General features: G+C 54.2%; 1 protein-coding gene across 1 annotated transcript in view; it reads right to left on the minus strand.

Moving 5' to 3' along the window:
• The window catches only part of UCK2 (uridine-cytidine kinase 2), a 55,961-nt gene extending 34,001 nt beyond the window's left edge, over nt 1-21,960 (minus strand). The window contains exon 1 of the mRNA XM_079107952.1: nt 21,715-21,960. Within this exon, the coding sequence (XP_078964078.1) occupies nt 21,715-21,813 (99 nt within the window). The 5' untranslated portion in view covers nt 21,814-21,960. The remainder of the gene's footprint in view (nt 1-21,714) is intronic.
• Between the last annotated feature and the right edge of the window lie 836 nt (nt 21,961-22,796).

Below are 22,796 nucleotides of genomic sequence, written 5' to 3' on the forward strand. Positions count from 1 at the left end.
GATCGAGATGCAGGCCTGCCAAACAAGAATCAAGACTGAAAACCAAGGGTGCAGATTTGAAAATAGGAAGATGCTTTAAAAGCTCGAAGCCTGTGAAGTTCATTACAAATCACTACAGGGCTGGGGTGCAGCTCAGTGGGAAAGCACTCGCCTAGGATGTGAGAGGCCCAGGGTTCACTCTCTAACACCCCAAAATAATGCTACTCGGAGGAAAAAGCAAACGAAGCTCACCTAACACTGGAATACAGCTGACACAATGTTTGCGGAACACATCCATGCACAGATGGAAACCAGTACCAAAAGTTACCAACTGCTCAAGGACCCCTGTCAGCTTCACAGAAACCAGGACTCAAAAGGACTTCAGGCCAGCCTGGGAGCGTGGGGAAGGCACCTACCCCTGAGCCAGTTTTATCACCTGTTACAGGTGTGGACATCTACCTTAAGTAGCATGTAACATGTCAGCCCTCCACATCTGCCAGGGCAACCAACCACAGATCCAAAGTACTATCTGCAGAGGCAGAGGGTGCAACTCAGTGGGAGACCACATGCGTAGCATGTGTGTGGCCCTGGGTTCCAAGCCCAGGCACCAAACTGAGTCGAGTCACGTCGTCAACAGGTTCCACATCCACCCACAAGATGCACAGCTGCCAGTTCAACCCCTGCAAATTGAAAATATGTGGGGAACTCTTGCGTACCTGATGAGCATGCACAACAGACTAACCCTGTCCAGTTACTCCCTGAACAGGGTAACAGCCACTTACACTGCGTCAGGCACATACGCCAGGCACACCTGATGTAGAATGTGCAGCAGCCTGTGCATAAGTTACGCGCACATACTGTGCCATTAAGGGACTTGAGCGTCCGTCCATGGTTAACATTCGTGCACTACACGGTGAATATCTTAAAATACAACACTGAATACCCTCTACACAACAAGACATTTCACTTTATCCTGAAGTGTTCTTTATGGCTTAAAAATATTTCACATTTGTTTTCACAATGTATTCTCATAACACCTGGGTGCCACAGACAGGACAGACCCTTGCATTGAACAGAGATGGCAAACTATAAAGGTTTAGTTGGGCGTGGTGGGGCACGCCTATAATCCCCACCTATGTCTCAGTTCAGGAGGCTGGGACAGGAGGACCTCGAATTCACAGCCAGCCTCAGCAACAGTGAGGCGTTAAGCAACTCAGTGAGAACCTGTCTCTAAATAAAACACAAAACGGGACTGGGGATGTGGCTCAGTGGTTGAGTGTCCCTGAGTTCAATCCCCAGGGCCAAGAAAAAACACTAAGAAGGCCAGTCCACTTCACTAGGGTGCACAGCACAGAGAGGAGAGTAAATTCATAACATTTTTCTCTCTACTCTGTGCCCCACGCTCACCAGGATAAAGAAACAGACCCTGAGCCTCCACCCAACCTGGCTGGCAGTGATCATCTCAGTGCCCACCCACAACTCAGCACTTCTGGAATTCCACCTTCCCGCCCGGTGGCCCCGCCTCTGCACACCAGCCTCAGGGCCAGCAGCTTCCAGCAGATGCCCTAGACGTGGCTCCCACAGCACGCGCTATGCTGCCCACGTGCTATGCTGCCCATGGAAACCCTGAGCAGGCAGGTCAGAGGCATGCGGTTTAGGCGCGACCAAGGAGCTGGCAAGCAAATCAGGACCCTTGTGCAGGTAAGGCCTGCACCCTGCCATGCGCGACCTGAGTCTGCCGAGGTGTGTGCACATGCAGCTGTCTCAGCAGGACAGAGGAGGGGGACCCACCATGACAGACGAACCCCTTATTTTGGTACATCTTTGCAGCAACATAAAGGAACAAGATTCAGACAGGAAGGAGGAATAGGTGTTTGTAGAATTAATTCAGAAAGCTTGACACATCTGCGGGAAAAGCAGAGTGGAAAGGAAAGAGGCTCGGGGCCAGAGTGAAGGTCGAAAGGCCACACTGATGGTCCAGCGACGGTCTGACGGGGAAAGCAGCTTTGGAACATCAGCGTCGGCAGACCTAACCCAGGGCTGGAGACTTCGCTCGGTGGCAGAGTGCTTGCCTAGCACACCAAGGTCCTGAGTTCCGTCCTTGGCCCTGGGGGTGGCGGATTGAGGAAGATCTAATAAGGATGCGTTTAAGTTAGCAAGGTTCAGCTGACTCAGGCAGGTGGGCTGAGGGGGTGTGGCTTCCTAATAGCCTCTGGTGATCCTGGCTGGGGAAGCAGACAAGCAGACCCAGCTGGATACCCAGGAAGGAGGCCGACCAATATCCAAGGACCAGGCACCACCGTCCACCTCTCCCTGCTGTCCACCTCTCCCTGCTGTCGCTCTACCCACAGCTGGCTGCACTTCCAAGGGAAGGAACCCATGAGGGGGCACAGAGCACAGCGGGCAGACATGCTGGCGGCCCGGCCTGCGTGCTGCTGCCCTCCCTCAGGAACCCTCTGTGGGGATTCGTCTGCAGCCAGAACCCCAAGGTGGAGGGCAGGCCCGCCTAAAGCAAGCGCTGCGGACTGCACGGCTGGTCAAGCTCGGCGCCCAAGGACCCAAAACCACTTAGGGAGTCCTGAAGGGGAGAGCCTCACATTGGGGAGCCGGCATGACTGCTCCCGGGGGGCAACCTGAGAGCCCCGAGTCCCCGGAAGGCAGTCCCTCCCCATCTGTGGACGCTCAAGGAGAGAGGGACATGGCCAGGGTGTGGAGGAAACGAAAGGGCTCCGGGCCGTCCTCGGTACCTAAACCCTGCCTGTCTCAAGGTAACAAGCGCCGGGCAGGAGGGACAGAGAAGAACGGGAACCCTGGTGAGCGCCCACGGGGAAGGCAAGCTCCGGAGGCCCAGCCCCCTCCTGGGCCCTGGAGGGTACAGACCCTTTCTGCACTCGTGCCTGAAGAAGCACGGGGACCAAGGGACTCAAGAGGCAGACATGACACGTGGCCTACTTTCTAAAAGATAAACATTTGGCATTTTTATGTTTCAGGAAGACAAAGTCAAACATGCCTGGCAAGTGAAGGGTCAGAAATACAACAGAAACGTATCTTTCTTATTTTACTTTGCAAATACAGGTGGGCACCAAAAATCACCGAGATGACCTGCCATGTATTAACTTGCTCCCCAGCACCTGAATCCCTCGCCCCCACCGCTAATTAGGTCCCAGATGGAGGCATCCCTCACCCCCAGGGGTCCCCCAGCCTCGCCTGACCTCAAAGCCACTCCAGTCTGGTTTTTTTTGGGTGGGGTTGTAGATGGACACAATATCTTTACTCTATTTTTTTTCAGTTCATATAATTTATTGCAGTTAGCACACAGTTTAAAAATTCACCAACACACCAATAGTACAAAACTAAACAGCATTATAAGTTATGCCCCCCTCAGGAAAATAAAACATACTATGACTGTCAGAGCTAGATGTCAGTCTAAGTTTTAGAACAAAGGAAGAATGCGAAACTAAGAAAAGGAAAAAGCAATCACTCACGATGACCACAAAAAGAAAATCCAAAAGAAAGTCCGTTTTCTCAGATACTGATTGTCTTCTCTAAATTAATAAAAATTATTCTAACATAAACTGTATTTAAAAAAAACTAGAAACTCTTCAAGTAACTAAAGAAAATGCTCCAAGGCCATTTTCACAGCTTTTTTTGTTTGTTTGCTTTAAATGCCATTACAGCCAAATTAACACACATTTGACCAAATATTTCCAAAACAGTCCAGCAACACACAATGGAGTTTTCCATTCAGTATCTTAAGCACAAAAATAGGCTGTTTACAGTAGTTAAGGTGATCAAATTTTAAACAAAAGCAATTTTAAAAAAAGGAAAAACAGCAAACGTTTTCCATGCTACTCCCATAGACCTTATTTGTAAGTGCAAGACAGGAAAACAAACACTGTGCAAAATGCTTTTGCCAACTCTATTTTTATTTATGTGGAGCTCAGGATTGAACCCAGTACCCTACGCATGCAAGGCAAACACTCTACCTCTGAGCCACCACCCAGCCCCACTCCAGTCTTAAAGCTTGTTCCCCATGACCAGCTGGAACGAAAGGGGCAATAGAAGAAAAGCCAGGCCTGCACTGGAGGACAGCCTGGGACAAAGGCCTCAAGAGGACATCCACTCTTTGATGTCTGAGAGACGAGTGACCATCACTTCCAGGGCCAGCTATCTCCCAGCCCAGTGTCCACACACCCATCCACTCTACCCACGTGGAAGCATGCCTGTCCTGAGTCCAGCAACAAGAACTCAGCACAACACGAGATGCTGAGAGGGAGGAAAAGGGGCTGTGGTCTACTGGAACTGGACAGGTGAGTCTGTTGCCAAGGGACTTTAAACCTGCATCTTCAGGACCACCCTGAAAGGGTCCCTGTGTGGTAACTACGGGAGAGAGGGCACACGGAGTAACAGCAAGAGCAACCTTGCCAGCTTGGTTTGGATGCTATCTCTCTCAGGGGACCTTCTGGAATAGTCAAACTAAGCCCGATCTACCAGGTATCCGGGTTGGGCTGAGATCACCCTAAGAACCACACGCAGATTCCAGAAAGGCTAGGGATGCAGAATCAGACTCTGAAAGTTGGAAAAGAAGCTGAGACAAAGAGGCCAAAGATCTGTGCGTGGGGGCAGGCGAGGAGACAAGCCGAGCCTCAGGGAGAGAGCTGCCCTGACCAAGGGGCCTCGCCCACCCCTGCCTCTCACTGCCCATGCCTGGGCACCATCGCTGACACCAGGTGCACCAGGCCAGCTCCAGTGACAAGACAGATCACAGCAGACAGGACTGGTGCTTCCTTCTCAATGACAGGGCTCGCTGACCAGAAGGCACCTCAAGGCTACTAGAGACTCTTCAGCTTCTGCCCAGGACAGGTGCCTGCTCGGGGCCCCACAGTGGCCTCAGGGTCTCCCCACTATCCCATGCCCTCCAGCCAAAATGTCTCGCCTGTTGATCTGGTCAACCTCTGGTACTGGGTGTTGGTGGCCAGGCCCACCTTAGCCGGTGGTGGCCACTTAGAGGCCTGTGACTTGCCAGCAGCTACTCAGCACTTAGTCAAAGCTTGGTTAAAACTGTGGAGCTGCCGCTTGGGAGGCTGAAGCAGGAGAATCTCAAGTTCAAAGCCAGCCTGGGCAACTTAGCAAGACCTTGTCCCAAAATAAAAATAATAAAAAGGGCTGGGGTGTAGCTCAGTGGCAAAGTGCCCCAGGGCTCAACCCCCAGTACCCACCCCCCAAAAAAAGAAAGCGGCGCAGGAATAGAAAGGGACAGGAACGAGAGGGCACTGGGCTGCGGGCCTCCCGTTCCCAGCAGATCCCACACCCTCACTGAGCACTCTCCACGACTGGTCACGCCTCCTGAGGAGCTCAGGGCCAATGCTGCAAGAACGCAAACTTCAAGCAGACTCTGCGTCTCTGCCCCGCAGGGTCTTGCCATTTGGGGTCCACACGATAGCTGCCTGAGGAGAAAAGCCCACCGCGTCTCCCTGCAGGCCACAGCCCACCGCCTGCCCACCCCACAGCCTCAAGCCCAGCCAGGACCCTTCAGGACTGCACCGTTAACCGCAGAGCCAGAGCAAGCCTCCTTGGGTTCTGGGTCCCCCATGCCCAGGTCCGCAACCACCTCTGAGCCAGGTGTGACACAGTCTTAGCCCCGGCAAGTTCCCAGACCAAGGCTCTGCACCACCTGACCTCCTCTGCCTGGCTGTGGCAGACACTGGGGATCCGTTAAACCACAACTGCCCCTCTTCCCTTGGCATCCCCGCTCTGGGTCAGGGGTACCAAGAAAACCACGGCGGACATTCCAACCCCGGAACCAGCCTGGTCTTCTCCTTGGCGCCTGGAAGGAAGCTCTGCTCTCCCTCCTACAGTTCACCCTTCAGGTCTGACTTTTCTCAGGCTGGGCTTATTCTGCACCACAGCCAACACGGTCCCACTGGGAGCCTTCCTGTGACCCACCCATCTGCTGAGGTCCCCCAGGCTCCCGGCCCACAAACCACATCTGGTGGGAGTCTTTAAGATCGCCTGTTGGTAGGCGACATTAGTCCAAGGGCAGAAAGAAGAGCTAGTATCCAAAAACGACAAGAGCTGGGCATGGTGGCACACACCTGCAACCCCAGGAACTTAGGAGGCTGAGGCAGGAGGATTCAAATTTGAAGGCCAGGGCTGGGACTGTGGCTCAGTGGTAGAGTGTTTGCCTAGCATGTGTGAGGTACTGGGTTCGATTCTCAGCACCACATACAAATAAATAAATAAAGATTCATCAACAACTAATAAGAAAAAATTTTGAAGGCCAGCTTCAGCAAAATAAGAAAGGTTGGGGATGCAGCTCAATGGCAGAGCACCCCAGGTTCAATCCCCAGTACCACAAAAAAATGATGATGATGATGATAAAAACAATGATAAAAAGAAGTTTAACCAAAATAATAATAATAAAGAGATTTGACCTCTAGCAAGTCTTCCTGAGACTCCAGACTGCTTGCAGGAACCAAGGGGTAGGACGAGCAGCTGGCCCGCACAGCCGAGTCCTCTCACGCTCGTAGGCCCGCCAGCCCGCCTGTCACTGGGTGACAATCAGGAGACCACGGGTATCTTGTTACAGCAACAAAAAACAGACCAATTCAGGTAGTAACCAAAAAATTCCAAATAAGGCATATCCTTGGTTACTCAGGGACATTAACTTCCTTTCTGGTAGATGCCATCTTCTAACAATAATCAACAGAAGATGGATGGCAGGAGCACTAGGTCCCCAGGACACCACTGATGGAACTGAAATGTTTTCCCAGTCTCAAGAAGACACGTCACGGACGTAAAACAAGCTCAGTTCCAGTTCACTGTTCTCGGTAAAGATAACATCCTATCTCAAGGGGCACAATCCCCCAGGGAGTCCTGGGGAGAAAAACGTTCTCCTAGAGGGGTAACATTAATGTAAAAAGGACTGCATCTGTGCCTAAGTGAATGTTTCTAACTGAAAACGCAGAAAACAAGCAAGCTCCTGCAACTGGCCTCTGCGGGTGGTGGCCCAGAGGACGCGGGGAGAAGTGCAGCACCTGCCCTCCGTCTCCAAGTCCCTGGGATGCTGGCCCTCTGGACAACATGCTGCAGCCTGTCCGTCAGCCACCAGCAAACCTTCAGATGCTGGCAGGGCCCACATGACTCAGTTCTGACAGCTTCAGCCTGGAGACAGACCCCAGCAAGAGGGTGCACCCACAGGGATGCCCCCTTCAGATGCCACTGCAAGCAGGCTGGGTTGTGCTGCTGACGATGGCCACAAACCGGGGGCTCCTCCCTACTCGGGAGAGCGAGCGGAATCCTTATACAGCTCGCTGAACCCAGGAAGCACTGTCCCGACACGCACCATTTATCACAAAGGATACAGGAGAAGGCCAGCTGGAAGAGACACGGGGCTCGAGGGCCTGGGTAGGGGCGGAGCCCCAGCCTCGCTGTGCACCACCCTTCAGGCTCCGAGCCCTGTGTGGGCTCCTGGGAGGGTCGATGACACAGGCATGGTGACCACATCGTGCTCACTGCGACCAAAGCAAACCTCAGCCCCTCTGCCCTGCCTGGAGCTGAGGGGTGGGGAGTGAAAGTTCCTCCTCATCACCTGCGGACCCCCAGCAATCAACCCTCAAGCAGAGGAAGCCCTCCAGAGTTGCCTTGCTAGAATGGAAGTTGTTCTATCCCTCAGGAAACCCCGAGGGATTCAGGAGCTGTCCCTCACTCAGGAAGCTCTGTGGCGGGAACTGGGAAGAGGTTCCGAAGGCCAACCTTCAGAGCCACAGACTCTCCTAGCAGCCCGATGTTGGAGCCGGAGGGGCTGCGCCAGGCGCCAGGGTGGAGTCGGGGTGCTTTTCCTGAGGCAGTACTGGGGTGCCCAGTGCTGGGTCCGTGCAGAGGGCTGCCCGGCAGGGCGTGTGGCTGCCAGGGTCTGACTCCAGCCCGGCACTGGCTCCACCACTCAGGACACTGCTCCCACCTGTCTGTGCTGCCAGTGGAAAATGGGGATGGTCCTAGTGACGGGCCACCAGGGACTTGGAGAGAGGACCCAGGCTAGGCCTAGAACAGCACCTGGCGCACGGCCAGTGCCGGGCACACCTGCCACTCCAGAAGCACACTGAGGAGGACCAGCCAGCGAACTCCGATCATCTCAGGTGCCGGTGCTGGAAGAAAGAGGAAGCAGAGTGTCGGGCACTCCAGCCTGCCAGCACTGCGCAGCAGCCTGCCACCTTGGATCAGGAAGAAGTGTGCAAATGTGATAGGAGTCGCTCCTTCTGATAAACAACAGCCTGTGCCACACCACACCACCTCTGGGCCACCTGAGACGCAAACACCTGCCCAAAAGTGCGACAGAACAGGAAGGGCTTCTGCCACGCACCCTGCAAGGCTGGCTGTCCCGAGGCCTGCGCGTGCAGCCCCCCCATCCTGATGTAAGACATGGATGAGCCCCATGTGATACAACCCCACATTCCTGTTAAAGACAAAAAAAGTCCCCACACACTCTCCTCCCATGGAGGGGTGCTGCACACTGAGCCCCAGGGCAGAGAGCAAGGTGGAGCTCGGCCGGCTGGGAGGGTGCACGAGCCAACAGCACAGGCAGCGGGCAGAGGAAGAAAACACCCTGGGGAGCCTCGTCTGGGACTGCAGTGGCTATCACAACACCCATGAGGCCGGGGCACAGCTGGAGGGGCTCTGGGAGGAACAAAGGGGAGACACAGCCACAGCGCAAAGGCCCGGAGGGGGGCTGCCAGGTTGGGACACAGAAGCCACCAGAGGCTCAGGTGAGGCCAGGTCTGGCACATGGGGAGTGGCAGCAGGAAGGTAGGAGACTGACCCTCACCCGGCCTGGCTAGAGAGAGGGAGATGCAGACCCGGGACCCAAGACAAAGGGTGCTGAAGGACCCACAGGAGCCATAGGCGTGACCGGTGGTGCACCTTAAAGACCCTCCAGCAGCCCTGTGGGGAACGCTTTGGAGGAGGTCCAGGTGGCAGCTGGGAAATCTGCCACCAGACCACTATCCAGGCAAGAAAAGATGGACGTGGACAGGGAAGGGAAGTAATTCCATGAGAAACTGAGGACAGACAGCATCCACAGCCAGGATGAACACAAGGATGTGGAACCCAGGAGAGCAGCAGTGAGTGGGACTCTGCCTGCCTGGTCCTGCAGTCCATGGGCACACAGGAGACGTGCTAGAAGCAGCAGGGGCCCGGGGTTACAGGACAAACGCAGACCACTGAGTGGAAATGCTCAGTGACAGTGGGCAAATGAGGAAGGACCTGGGCAGGAAAAAACCACCAGGCACCAGTGACAAACGAACTCCCAGGAGGGAGCACGGGCAGCTGGAGGTGCTCTGAGGCCCAGCGCACCAAGGCAGAGGAGACCATGGGTGCCTGAGAAGGAGAGAGCGGGGCAGTCAGCAGCCAGAGAGGGAGCAATAGCTTCCCAGAGGAAAGGCCCTGTGCCAGGAGAGTGGGGGGGGGACTCCTGCAGAAGCTCCAGTGCAGCACCAGCCCCCGTCCCTGCCACCCTGCAGCGCGAACCAGCTGCACTGCCTACCGGGTGGCTGGCGCACCTCTCTCAGACTGAGGCCTCCCGACCCAGAGGCTGGGGACACAGGACAGAGAAGCTGCGACCAGCACCTGTGGTCCAGAAGTCAGCCAAGGCACAAGAGGGTGGTCGCTCAGCAGACCAGCAAAGGCAGAGCTGTTCAGGTCCACGATGCTCACTCAACCCCTGGGCAGGGACCTGCTGGAGTCTGGCTCTCAGGAGCCCGGGCAGGGGCTCTGCTGTTGCCTGCTGCGTCCCAGCCACTCCCCGAGAGCCCAGCACACCCTGTGCACGCCACACCCTCCTCCTGATGAAGGAAGCAGAAAGGGCAAGCGTGGCAGAACCAGTGAGGCAGGATCAGAGGAAGAGCAGACACCGCCAGGCGCCTGCAGGCTGCCCCTTCCACGTGGGCATCTCCCTTCAGGACCAGCTCCTACAGCCAGATGGCAGGGCCGCAGCCTGGACGCTGGCAGCAGGGTGCGGTGCTGAGGCTTGTGATCCCAGTGACTGAGAAGGCCGAGGCAGGAGGACCACAGTTCGAGGCCCGCCTTGGCAAGACCATCTCAAAAAGTAAAATAAAATAAGGGCTGGAAACGGGGCCCAGTGGTACAGCACGCCTGCGTTCAATCCCCCAGTACCACAAAAAAATGAAAAAGGGTTTTTCCAAAAGTGATATTAACAAACTGGTTTTTCATCCCTAATTAGACATTATAAAACAAGTTAGCTTAAGTCTCTTAAAGAAGAGTTCACCGTAACTACGGAAAAAGAGCTAAACTTGTACCAAGAGAATAAGAAACCAAAGACCCCCCCTGGAAGAGGGTGCACAAGCCTGCTCAGGTACGGGCCTTCTGGAAAGAACAAAGGACGCCCCTGGGCATCAGCCTCACCCCAGCGAGAGCCCACCAACTGCTGGGCCCTGGTCACCACCAGGCCCAGCCCTGCATGCCACCAGGGGGCCACCAAAGGCAGTCGGGGGACCTGGCTCAGCAGACAAGTGGTAAAGGATGGAGACCACGCTCACAGCAATGCATGCCCTGCGAAGCTGCTGAGGGCAGTTTGGCACCTTGTCACAAATTCAGAGCAAGTCTGGAAAAAAGAGTGGTCAGGCAGGGACACAGGCAGGCTGGGCGCACCGAAGTCCTTCTTTTCCCCACCCCACCAAGCCGAAGAGGCCCCTGCACCCAGAAAGCATCTTCCCAAGAAACCAGAGGTACTCAGTCCTGTCTGAAGTGCAGACACCTCAGGCTTCTACGCCATCACTCCAAACAGGCCTGTGGTCCCCAGGCCCCAGCAACCGAGACGGGCCACATCCCCAACACAGCTTCCCACGGGAGCCGGTCTCCTGATGGCCTCCTCCGGAACCACACGGTCGACCCAGAGCTCGCTCAGAAGCTGGACCACAAGGGCTGGCTGGGCGAGCGCTTCCTCCAGAAGAGGGGTGCCGCTCCTCGCCCCCACGCTCCGCTCCTCCCACTCCCTCCCGACACGCGCTCTCTATGAAGGAGGCGGGGAAAGCGCGGCCGATGACTAACCAGAGAGCGCACGACCGCGCCTTACTGGGGAGGCAGAGGGGGATAAGCAGGTCGCCAGATATGCTTCACCAGACTGCAAGGCTGAGCCCACCGCCCCATACGCAGACTTCTGGAGAAACTCCAAGTCCCTCAGTCAACATACACGCCACACAACAGGAGCACAGCCTCCCTTCTCGGACAGGCGGTCACCCCGAAGGTTTCAATAAGCATCCTGCAGATCCCCGCGTACCTGCTGGCAGAGATGCCAACCCGGCAGCCGTGCGGATGGCAACAGGCCTTGGGTCCCCAAGTTCTGGTCAGAACCACTTACTACCAATCCTAGCACAAGTGTATCCGAGTGAAGAAGCAAAGGCCATAACTGCTCCTTAACGGAAAGGACTGTGCTTTCGTCAAAAAACAGAAGGTTTAAATAGCGTCTCAGGTCTTCACGTCCACGCGGTCTTGTTGAGGAAGGCAGAACCGTGATCACCAAACGGAGCAACGCGAACAACACAGAACCACGCGCACGGTTGCAGGGTCCCTGGCGCTTCTTCTCAAGGCCTCCCTCACTCAACAAGGGCATCCCCTATGCCCATGGAGCGCCAGACCACCAGACCTTCCTGCCACCCTAACGGTGCTCGGCACCCTCCCGATTCCAGTCCACCAAGACCCCGGCCAGGGCCACTCAACCTGCCCCAAGCTGAGAGGGCTTTCTCCCAAACATGAGAGTCCATCCTTCCCCAAGACAGCAAAAGTAATGGTTTTCATTTGAGAAATCCACGCTCGTATTTGAGTTAAAGATCCAGTTCATGTCAACAGCACTTAACTGAATAGAACAGGTGACGACCGGTAGGACTTGACAAGAGCTGCTGAAGCGCCCTTCTGGCGGATTCTGTGATGTTGAAACAGACCAGCAGCCTTCTAGCACACTCTGCACCCTGTCCAGGTGAAGGGACCCCGCGAGGAAGCACCCACGTGAAAAGCAAAGGGACAACCATCCACAGCTTTTGGCAGACGAAGCCACCAAGTTTAAACACCAAAAACTAGTGTCCGAAGATGTAACTAAGCCAGGCACGGTGGCACATGCCTGTAATCCCAGAGGCTTGGGAGGCTGAGGCAGGAGGATGGAGAGCTCAAAGCCAGCCTCAGCAACAGTGAGGCGCTAAGCCACTCAGTGAGACCCTGTCTCTAAATAAAATACAGAATAGGGCTGGGATGTGGCTCAGTGGTCAAGTGACCCTGAGTTCAATCTCCGGTACCAAAAAAAAAAAAAAAAAAAGATGGACTGAGCAGAGAAGTAATGCATTCTCCAGCCACCACTCAGCACGCATTTGCAGACCTACTGTGCACAATTTGAAATGCTGGTCATGACAAAGAGACCTGAGCAAACACGCAGAGGCGGCAAGAGCAAACCATACTGTTAGCTGTCAAGACGGTCATAACCTAGATCAATGGCAAAGTTATCTCCTCCCACGAGGGAAGAGATGTCCTGGCAAAATGGACAGACAGCACGAAGGACCCACTTATGGGGCTGTGTGGACTTTTTGTAAGGACTTTGGCTTTCGCTGGGAGTAAAACATGGAAGTCGCTGCAGGATTTTAAAACAGGCAGGCGCCAGGAATGGTGGTACACGTCTGTAATCCCAAGGACCTGGGAGGCTGATCTAGGAGGATCCCAAGTTTGAGGCTGGCCTCTCAGCAACTTAGCAAGGACCTATCTCAAAATAAAAGCTAAAAAGGGCTGGGGACGTGACTCAGTTGTAAAGTGCCCCTGGGTTCAATCCCTAGTACCAAAAATAAAAAAATAACTAAAGAAAAATAAAACAGGGCAGGGATTTATTCAACTTCCATTTTAACTTTAATTTATTCAACTTTCCATTTCCACAGCAGGTCACTCTGGCTGCTGTGACGACAGAATGTACAGGGTCAGGGCAGCAGAATGACCTGAAGAACCACAACTGTCACGGAGAGAAAGAGGTGGCCAGGACACACAGGCCAGGGTGGGGCCACAGAGGTGGGAACAGGTGACCATGGCAAGTTGAGGGCAGGGCGAACAAGGAGCTTTAATGGACCGGAGTGCTCAAGGGCCACACCGAAGTTCTAGGCCTAAGCAGCCACAAGGAGACCCCATCGTCATCTGAGTCAGAGGCTGCAGCTTCACCACATCTGAGGGTGAAGTCAGGGGTCAAACACTGGACACGCCGAGACCCCTACAGCATGTGGGTTTGAGAAGAGTCGTTAACAGCTGGTTACTCAGGAGGCTGGAGTACACTCAGCACCTCCCAGGCCACGCATTAGCCTCAGGCTACAGCGAGGAAACTCAGCCAGCTGATCCTCACTGCAGAAGACCAACAGAGAGGCTTGGGGGTGGCACACAGGGGTGACATAGCAAGGTCCCTTGGGATATCCCAGCAGAGCAGACGAGGGCACCCAGTCATGCCAGATGCAAAAGGAAGACTGGTCAGGCACCAGGTAGGGGAAGAGAGTCAAGAAGACTGGGACCCCAGGCAACAGGCCGGCACCTGCAAAGGCCTGGATGTGAGAGGCAGCACTCCCGTCCCAGGACAAGAGGAAGCTGGCTGCTAGGTGGATGCATCAAGTGGCAGGGATGTGGACCTTCCAGGACCTTCCAGCCCCGCCAAAGCAGCTTCAGGCCGAGCAGCAGCCAGTACGGGCGGCCGGGCGGCCAGTGGTGAGGGAACAGCACCGGCCCTGGAGGCTGGGCGCAAAGCTGCGACATGCTAAGGGCTGAGGGCTCTTCCACGGAAAACCACAGACACCCAGTTAAGTGGGAAAGGAAGGGAACCCATGTCCCTAAGCCACCTGAGGGTATGTGAAGATGCCCAGGGTCAGCGTGCGGCGTGGGCGTGGTGCAGGAATCGGCGGTGGCAGGACCTTCAGCCCTCCTGCGGGGAGTTTCTCCTTTCCTGTCTCCCTCACCACGACCGGGCTTCTCTCCTGTCTCACACAGCGGCCCTCCACCTGCACCCACACCAAGGGCCAGCCGAAGTCCAGCGCTGGCCACCCCTCACAACTGAACCGCTAAGGAACAAGTCACTTCCAGTTTTCTGCTGTCGACAAGATTCGAGGCGGCGAGTGGCCAGTGGCAAATTCATAAAAACCCCTCCGGCCCTGACTCAACCTGGAAAGTTGAGGACTGAGTGACCTGGTGTAACAAAACTTCGTCCACCCCACTCACATACCCCTGTTAACAGGGCGCCTCAGAGTCCACGTCTGTGCCAATGAAGACTTCCAGAATCATGAAGGAACTGGGGGTGAAGGGTCCCACCATCCCACGGAGACACTTCCCTCACAATGATAATGTACCCATTTCTTTGAACTTCCGCATATGAGCAAGAGTTGGAATACAATCCAGAGGAAATGAGCACTCGAGGGACTTAAACAGGGAGTCGAATTTCAATATATACACATATTTTTGTTGCCTAAGTATGAAAAAGAACCATCAATAAATAATTCAAGCACAAAAGAAATCAACATTTTGGGGAGGAACTGGAATTAAAATGATTTCAAGGAGTAAGAGTAAAAATGAACATTTCTGACTCAAATAAGAGCCTTTTTTAAGCATAACAATAGGACAAACTATACTCTGTAGAGCCTGCCAGATGTGTGTAAAAGAGCAAGATGAAACAACTTCTATTTTAAAATGTGAATATTTACAATATACTAGAAATTCGCACCACTTTTTAGTCAAATGACAAAGAAAAAAAGCTGACATCAAAAACTCATCTTCTGCCAGGTACAGCAATGCAGGCCTGTTGTCCCCTGGCTCAGGAGGCTGAGGCAGGAGGAGCACAAGTTCAAAGTCTGCCTCCGCAACTCAGCAAGGCCTTAAGAAACTTAGCAAGACCCTGTCTCAAAATTTAAAAATTAAAAAGGGCTAGGTTGTGGCTCGGTGGTTAGGTGTCCCTGGGTTCAATCCCCAGTACCAAAATTAATAAACAAACAAATGAATGGATGTCCCCGGGCTGGGAATGTAGCTCGGTGGCAGAGTTGTTTGCCTGGCAGGCACAGGTGGCCTGGGGCATGTTTCAAGATTCTCTTAATGGTTATGGGTACAAACACCAGACCAAATAGGGGCCTTAGCACCCCATTCTACGGGTGCTCCCTAAACAGCCTGAGACCCACCTGCCAAGGCAAAGCCGAAACCCAGACGCCCATCATTACCACCAGGAAGGGCGGCTCTGGGGCCTGGGACCTCCAGAGCATAGGGAAGCTGCCTGAGTGCGGGGCAGGGCAAGAGGGCTGGCGCCCCTTACTCCGCCATGCAGAGGCCAGACCTGTTGCCAGCTGCATACTCACACACCCCCTGAAGAAGCAGAAGCACGACCACACACGCCAGAGTCCTAGGCTCCGGCCAGGTGTGCCAGACAGGAGTCTTACCACAAAAGCAGGCAGGGCAGGAAGGGGAGGCCCAAAGCAGGGAGTTCACAACTGACGCTTTTCTGCAGTTTCAGAGGGTGACCAAGAGAAAATGATGGCTTTTAAAAGGAAAACCAATCAAAAACAACAGGCCACAGAAAAGAGCGCAAACTTCGTTTCCCCAGAATTATCACCCTCTCCCACTGTTCACAATCCACAAATCATACATTTAGAGCGACTGCCCCTCTATCTAGCCCAAGAACTGGCGTGGGGAAGTGAAGAGTCACTGCCCAGAAGCCCAGTGCTGGGGGCTTTCCAAGGTTCTCCCTACGCTTCAGGTCACTGTGTCCGACTGTCCGTGGCTGGTTCTTTCGTGATGGCGGACACTTTGGCCGCCCCTGTATGCCCGCTCTGTGGAATTCCTCTGGCACGCGTGAGGACTGGAAGCTGATCGTCACTCTTGCCAAGCCTGCACCTTTCCTTGTGTCTTTTAAGAAATCCCGTCAGGCATTATGGCGACGCCTGCAATCCCAGCGACTCAGGAGGCTGAGGCAGGAGGACTACAAGTTCAAAGCCAACCTCGGCAATTTAACAAGACCCGAGGGAATTTAGTGAGACCCTGTCTGAAATAAAATACAAAAAAGAGCTGGCGATGTGGTTCAGAGGTTAAGTGCCCCTGAGTTCAAATGTCGGTACCAAAAAAAAAAAGGCCTGGGATTGGTTCAGTGGTTAAGCACCCTGGGTTCAATCCCCGGTACAAAAAGAGAAACAGAAATCTTGTTTTTTCCTTTTCAAGTAAACTTTGCAGTTACTTGTTCTATTTTACTTTGGGGGGGTCAGGCTGCTGGGGATTGAACGCAGCAAGATCTGCCCTGAACCACAACCCTCTGCGTTTTTTATGAGACAGGGCCTCACCAGCTCCCATGCAGTCGGGATCACAGGAGTACCCCACCACATCCAGCCCAACAGCTCACCTAACAGCAAGTTATGACTAGCTATTGTTTTACGTAAGGCCCAAAGAAAATTAAAACATTAGTTACCAAATCATCTGTTTAAAAGGCATTTGACAGTATTTCCAGTGTTAAGCAACTTTTGTTGCCAAAAACTATACACTTACCTCTATCTAACCCAATAGAAGCCACAGAAACTTGTAAACACGTTTCTAACCTATCTTTAAAATATTCCAAGTGAGGATTTTCACTGTTTAACTACAGCACTTTAGTTTACAAAAACAACTGATAGAGAACAGAAGAAAATGAAAAGTTTCTAGCAGGTTGTTAACAAAGTCACTACATAACTGGGGGTGGGGCATGGTGATTCAGTGGCCTGCAGCTGACCACCTTCTCTACTGGTCTCTCTTCATGGAGTAACTTTTTCAAATATGACAGTCTCAGAGAGCCAAAAAAACTAAGAAGATCCACAGTCAGCCTCACATTGTCACCAAAGTTAGTGTCTGTCACCAAGGTCATCCAGGACTCATCAAGAACCAAACAAAAATTTCAAAAATAAAACATTTTGATCACAAATATTTAAATAAGAATCCAAAGGTTTTATACCATTAAAGAGATGTTTCTAGATGCCTCACTGATTATCTTCTTATATCCCCTATTTTTGCATTTCATAATTATATGGGTGATGCTTATATAATTCACATATGCATGAAACTTACAATGAAAGATCAAAGTTTTAATAAGTCAGCTCAATGATAAAACGGTTTAAAAGACCCCTATGTACACACGAATGTAAGGCGGCCATGCTCAAGCCTTTCTTACTTAAAAAACAGTCATGTGGGAAAGATTTCAAGACCTTGAGCAGTCTCAATAGCACCATCGAGCGAAAAGGTCAGGTCTTTGGCAATGGAATTCCCAAGTGCAATCTGTCTGCACAAAACCTCAGAAAAGCATGATTTGACAGAGAAACAGCATTGAGCAAAAGAGCCAAACAAATTCTATACTGCACAGTGACCTGGGGTCCAGTGGCCAGATGGGGTCAGTAACAGAAACCACACCTGGGCGGGGTGCAGCTCAGTGGTGGCCTCCCAGGTTCCATTCCCAGTGCTGGGGCTGGGGACTTCAAAGACGAGCAGGCAGGGGCACAGCCAGAGGCAAGGCAGCAGGGGAGGAGCTCCCAGAGGCTGCCTGCCTCCTTCAGAGGCTCCAGGCTCCGCTGGGTGTGCATGGTGCGGGTGCACTGCACCAGACAGAATGTAAGACAGAGCAAACCGCCCGTGTGGACATCCCCGGGCAGGAGGGCTGGGACAGGAGTAGCAGGAAGCAGCAAGGCCAGATCATCCCGGCTCTTCGTGGCCCACGCAGCAATTCAGAGCTGAAAACACAAGATACCTGACCAGAAAAACAGCAAGGACAACCCAGTGCCAGGGTCCCAGAGCACTTGGCAGAGGGAGGATAAGGAATAAGCCGCCTGGCTGGGTGGCTGCTATGGCTGCACAGCAGGTGGGGAGCCAAGGTGACAGGGGCCCATGGCACTCTGAAGCACTCCCAAGCAGATGCTGACTCACTGGCAAGCTGACCTGCGGCAACAGCTCAGAGGGACTGCCACTCCCTGTGTGCAGTAGGATTCATTCACAGATCACCCTCCCCAAAAACACCCTGGGCCAGCGCTCAGGCAGGAGCTCAGAAGGGGAAACCTGACAGCAGTGTGTTCCACCCCAAGTCAAGGACACCTGCCTGTCTCTTCAAAGGGACAGACAGGGACTGAACCCATGGTGCTTACCCACTGAGCCATAATCCCCAGTCCTTTTTATTTTGAGACAGGGTCTTGCTAAATTGCTTAGGGCCTCACTAAATTGTTGAGGCTGGCTTTGAACTTGCCATCCTCCTACCTCAGTCTCCCAGTTGCTGGGGTTACAGGTTTGTGGCAAAGAGAAGTTCTTGAGGGAAAAATTGGCCTGACAAGAAAACAGTGTAAGCAGTTCACAACCAGGAAACTCTCAGGACAGCCACTTCCTCCAGTTGTGCTCACTCTTGATTTCCCCTCAACGTTCCCCAAACACCTGAATAGCATTCCAGAGTTTCTACAACACCTAAACTCTGGTGGAGGGGGCAGCAACAAGGAAGGCCCCAGCAAGACCCAGTGTGGTACCTAGGGAAGCAGGCGAGAGAAAAGGAAGGGCAATGGAGATGGGTGAGGGAGCCTGCGGCACCAACAGCCATCTAGACAGGAGCCAGCAAGTGTCAGCAGGGCATTCCAACAGATTTGGCTGCAGAGAAACAGCCTGGGCCACACGTGGGGGCCACTGGAATTTGCGGGGCACTGCAGTCCCTGACCAGTACTCTGGGCAGGAGGGAGGTGCCCTGGGTTTCCAGAAAAGAGAGCAGCCACGGAAGACCTGGAGGCCAACCAGAAGGCTGCTGTTAGCTGGTCAAGGGGGAATAACAGGTGACCAGGAGAGGGACTTGCCCAAGTCATAGCTGGACAAACAGGCTGACATCTGCACTGGTTTACTTCTCCGCTTCCAGTGTTCTTGCCTCCTCTAGACCTGTCCTTTTTTTTTTTTTTTTTTCTTTTTTTTGGCGGGGGGAGGTGCAGTACTAGGGACTGCATCCAGGGCTTGCACACTACCAAGCACTCTACCACTGAGCTACATCCCCAGCCCCTCTTACTTTTATATTCATTTATTTTGGTACTAAGGATTGACTCTAGGGATACTCTACCACTGAGCTACATCCCCAGTCCTTTTTTATCTTATTTTGAGACAGGGCCTCACTAAGGTGCTAACGGCCTAAGTTGAGCAAGGCTGCCTTGAACTTGAGATCCTTCTGCCTCAGCCTCTCAAGTTGCTGGAATCACAGGCACGTGCCACCATGCCAGCCCAAGAATCTGGTTTTTAACAAAAGGTCAGAAATGACTTTCTCAACACACCACAATTATACACGAGTTTTTAACAATGACTGGCCATATCAGCTTAGCAAAGTTACTCAAGTTCTAATTCATCTTCATCTACAAAACGAACAGGGAAAAAAATGTGATACATGAACTTACAACCACTATTCTTGCCTTCTATGAACAAAATAATTTACTCTGAGATAAAATACTTGTACTCTGGGCAGCCACAACATTGAGACAAATGACAGCCACACAGGAAAACACCTCCTCTCCCTAGAGAGGACGGTTTTTTCTTATAAAGGAGAGGCTGGGATGGGAGAAACACTCAAGATCTCCAATGCCAGGCTACAGGGCACAAAGCAATCTGCATTTCCATCTCCAACCCAAATTAAGGACCTGTGAAACCCAGTATTCACTAGTAGCCGGTCCAAGTAGCCCCTCTCCAAGGTGACAGTGAAACCTGTCCAGTTGCCTCCTGCCTGTCAGCCAAACCTTAAACCCAGCGACTTCTGGGACTGGGCACACAAGTCGAGTCCCAGCACTGTCACTGTCTAATTTCAATGTTGTTAACTCAAGCCTCGTTTTTCTCGCATATTGGTGACCACACTGCATGGCAAGATCCTGAGTTTGAGCACCAAAACGGCAAAAAAAAAAAAAAAAAGGCGCTGAGACCAACTGTTGGATTCAGTTCCTGACAGCCCTAAAACTGTCCCTTTCTGATGATGGCTAAGCCCCTTTTCTTCCAGATTCCTTAATCAGCACCTAGAGAATCAGCTGCTGTTTCCCACTCCTACTGTACCACCATGTACAGAGCTGAGACTTTCAAAGGAGATCCAGCTTGCAGACACTGTCCATCCAAAAAGAGAAAACGCCCCAAGAGGGGAATAATAAAATCAAAATACGATTACGGAAATCTACAAGGAGGAATTTTATGAGCCCAATGCACCCCTGGATTTTTTTTAATAACAAGAAAATTATGATCTTAAAAGATGACCAACCATCAAGTGCCCAAAACGCACCAGATGCTTTGAGAACGCGGGAAACGGTCCTTGGAGGAGAGTCCTCCACTCTCCTGGGCGCGCACAGGGGCAGCGGCTACTCCTGGGATAGCTCGCCACCTCCCACTCCTCACAGCTGTCAACTGGAGCAGGTGACGGTGACCTGCAAGGGTGAGGATAGAGTTGTTTCACCTTTCAGGCCCTCAGATTTCACCTGTGGTGACGAGTTATCAGAGGATCACCAAGATCACCGTTTCTCAGTGCTCCACTCCCGAGTAAAGCCTCTGCCCCACAGGACTTCAGGTTAATACGAGGACCCCAACAAGCCAGGCACCACGCGAAGCGCTGGGAACACGCCACGGACAAAAAGCAGGCGTCCGGGTAAAGAACAGGAAAAGCTCCCCGAAAGGACTGGCATCCAGGTTTTGCTCTGAATTACTAGAAGCACTGGTGAGAACGCGCGTGAACACTTAAAACCAAAAGAACATTCGAGCAGAGGGCAGAGATCACAAACTTCGGGGACCCACAGCAGGCCAGTTCCTGGCCCCGGGCGCTAGGGACGGACCAACTCCATCAGTAGGAAGTTCCCAGCGCCCGCGGCCCCTGCGCGCCTGGCCGGACCTGGAGCCGAGCGCCGCCAAAATGGAGGAGGGGCCGCCCCGGAGCGGGCCTCGTGGCGCGCGCTCACGGCGCCAAGCGCCTTCCTGCGGCCCGCCTCGCCCGCGCAGGCTGCCTCGCCGGGCCAGCCTAGGTGCGCGGCAGGCTCTCCCAGCGGGAAGCAGGAGCCACCCAAAGGCAGTCAGGGAGCAAAGGGAGACCCGCGCGAGGGCTCCACCCTTCTCCACGTGCGGGAAGCCCAGGGTGACCTGGGCGCCTCTCCTCGCCTTGCGACAAAACAAAGACAACAGGCTCGGGAGGCAGCCCGCTGACCCCTTTCCCCGGATCCGAGGCGCGCACGCCCGCGGGAGCTGGGAGCCAGCACTTCCCCCGAAGCCGGCCGCTCTCGCCCTCGGCCGCCCCCGACGGGCTTCGGGCCGTTCCCGCACACCTACTGGCCCCCTTCCCGGGGAGCCCGGCCGTGCGGGTGGGCGCCCCTCCCGGGCGCCGCGCGCGTCCCCGCCGCCTCACTGGCCTGGGGCCCGCGCCCCGCTCGCCTCGCCAGGCGAGCACGTGCGCAAGGCCGGGCCCGGACGCACTGGGCTGGCGGGGGCGCTTCTGCGAGCCGGGTCCGCAGCCCCGGAGCCGCCACACAATAAGCCTCCGCTCCCCCACATCCCCCGGCGGACCCCGGCCACGAGGCGCTGCCGCGGGAGGAGGCGACGCCAGGCGCCAGCCCGCGGTGCTGGCCCGGTGCCCTGGCTCCTGGAGGCCGAGCCCAGCCGGGCCGCGGCGCCGAGCGCGGCCGGGAGCGCAGGGCGAGCCACGCGCTGGCCACAGGCGCGGACGGGTGTGCGGCCCGCGCGCGGTACCTTGCCGCTGGCTGTGCCGCCGCTGACGCCGATCAGGAAGGGCTCGCCGCCGCTGGGCTGCTGGTGGCTCTGCAGGGTCTGCTCGCTGTCCCCGGCCATGGCTCGCGCCGAGGAGCCGCCACTCGCCTGAAGCGCGGTGGGCTCTTCCCGGAGCGGCCGCGCGCCTCCCTCTGCCTGCAGCGGCGGCGGCGTCTACATCCCGGGCCCGGGTCAGCGTGATGCCGCTGCTCCAATCGGGCGGGCGGCGCGCTGCGATTCGCCCGGGCTGAGGCGGCGAGGCGGAGGCCCAGCGCGCGCCCCGCCCGCCGCCCGAGGCCGAGGTGTGAGCCGGGCGCTCCTCCGCTCAGAGCCGGGTCCCCGACGCCCTCCGGCGGACCCGCGGGAAAGAAGCAGGCTGAGCGGGTGCTGGGCAGGCGCCTGCCACCCCTTTAAAGGGATAAAAGGCGAAAGGGACCAATAGACAGATCAAGTAAGGGAGGGAGTGTCCAGGATTGAGAAGCAAAATTAGAACTAGTCGGGAAGATGAAGATGGAACAGTTAATGTCATTTATCCACTATCCGCTAAAATATTTTGTTTAAATAAAACTGGATTTCCCCCCTCCCATTTGCCCAAAATAGTGTGACAGCAGCAGCTTTAGACATTTCCTGTTTGGAAACCCAGGGCTCCATTCTCGCGAGCAGGCCTGTCCTCCTGGTACTCCCAGAGTGGCCTGATTTGAGATGCTTGTTTGGAGAGTGCCCCTCCCTGGGACATCAGCCCCCTTTCAAACCAGCATCTCAGGATCTCACATCAACCTAATACTGAGGTTCCTGTGAGTTAGGTTCGTGGAAACACTAAAATAACAGCGCCTCTTTGAGTCACTAATACCTTCTATTTAACTTGAAAATGCAGTCCGGGATAGTGACTAAGCGCAGCCTCCGCCTCAGGAGTCAGCTTTCTCAGTTCACAACCAGGTCCACCAGCCAATCAATTCATCCGCTGTGCCCCAGTGCCCTCTCTGTTCAGTGGACATAATGCTAATTCCATTCCGGAATTTTTGTGAAGTTTAAATTAGTAGCCTTATGTAAAGTCCTTAGAATAC

The sequence above is a fragment of the Sciurus vulgaris genome (assembly GCF_902686455.1).
Source record: "Sciurus vulgaris genome assembly, chromosome: 12".
NCBI classification, from domain to species: domain Eukaryota; kingdom Metazoa; phylum Chordata; class Mammalia; order Rodentia; family Sciuridae; genus Sciurus; species Sciurus vulgaris.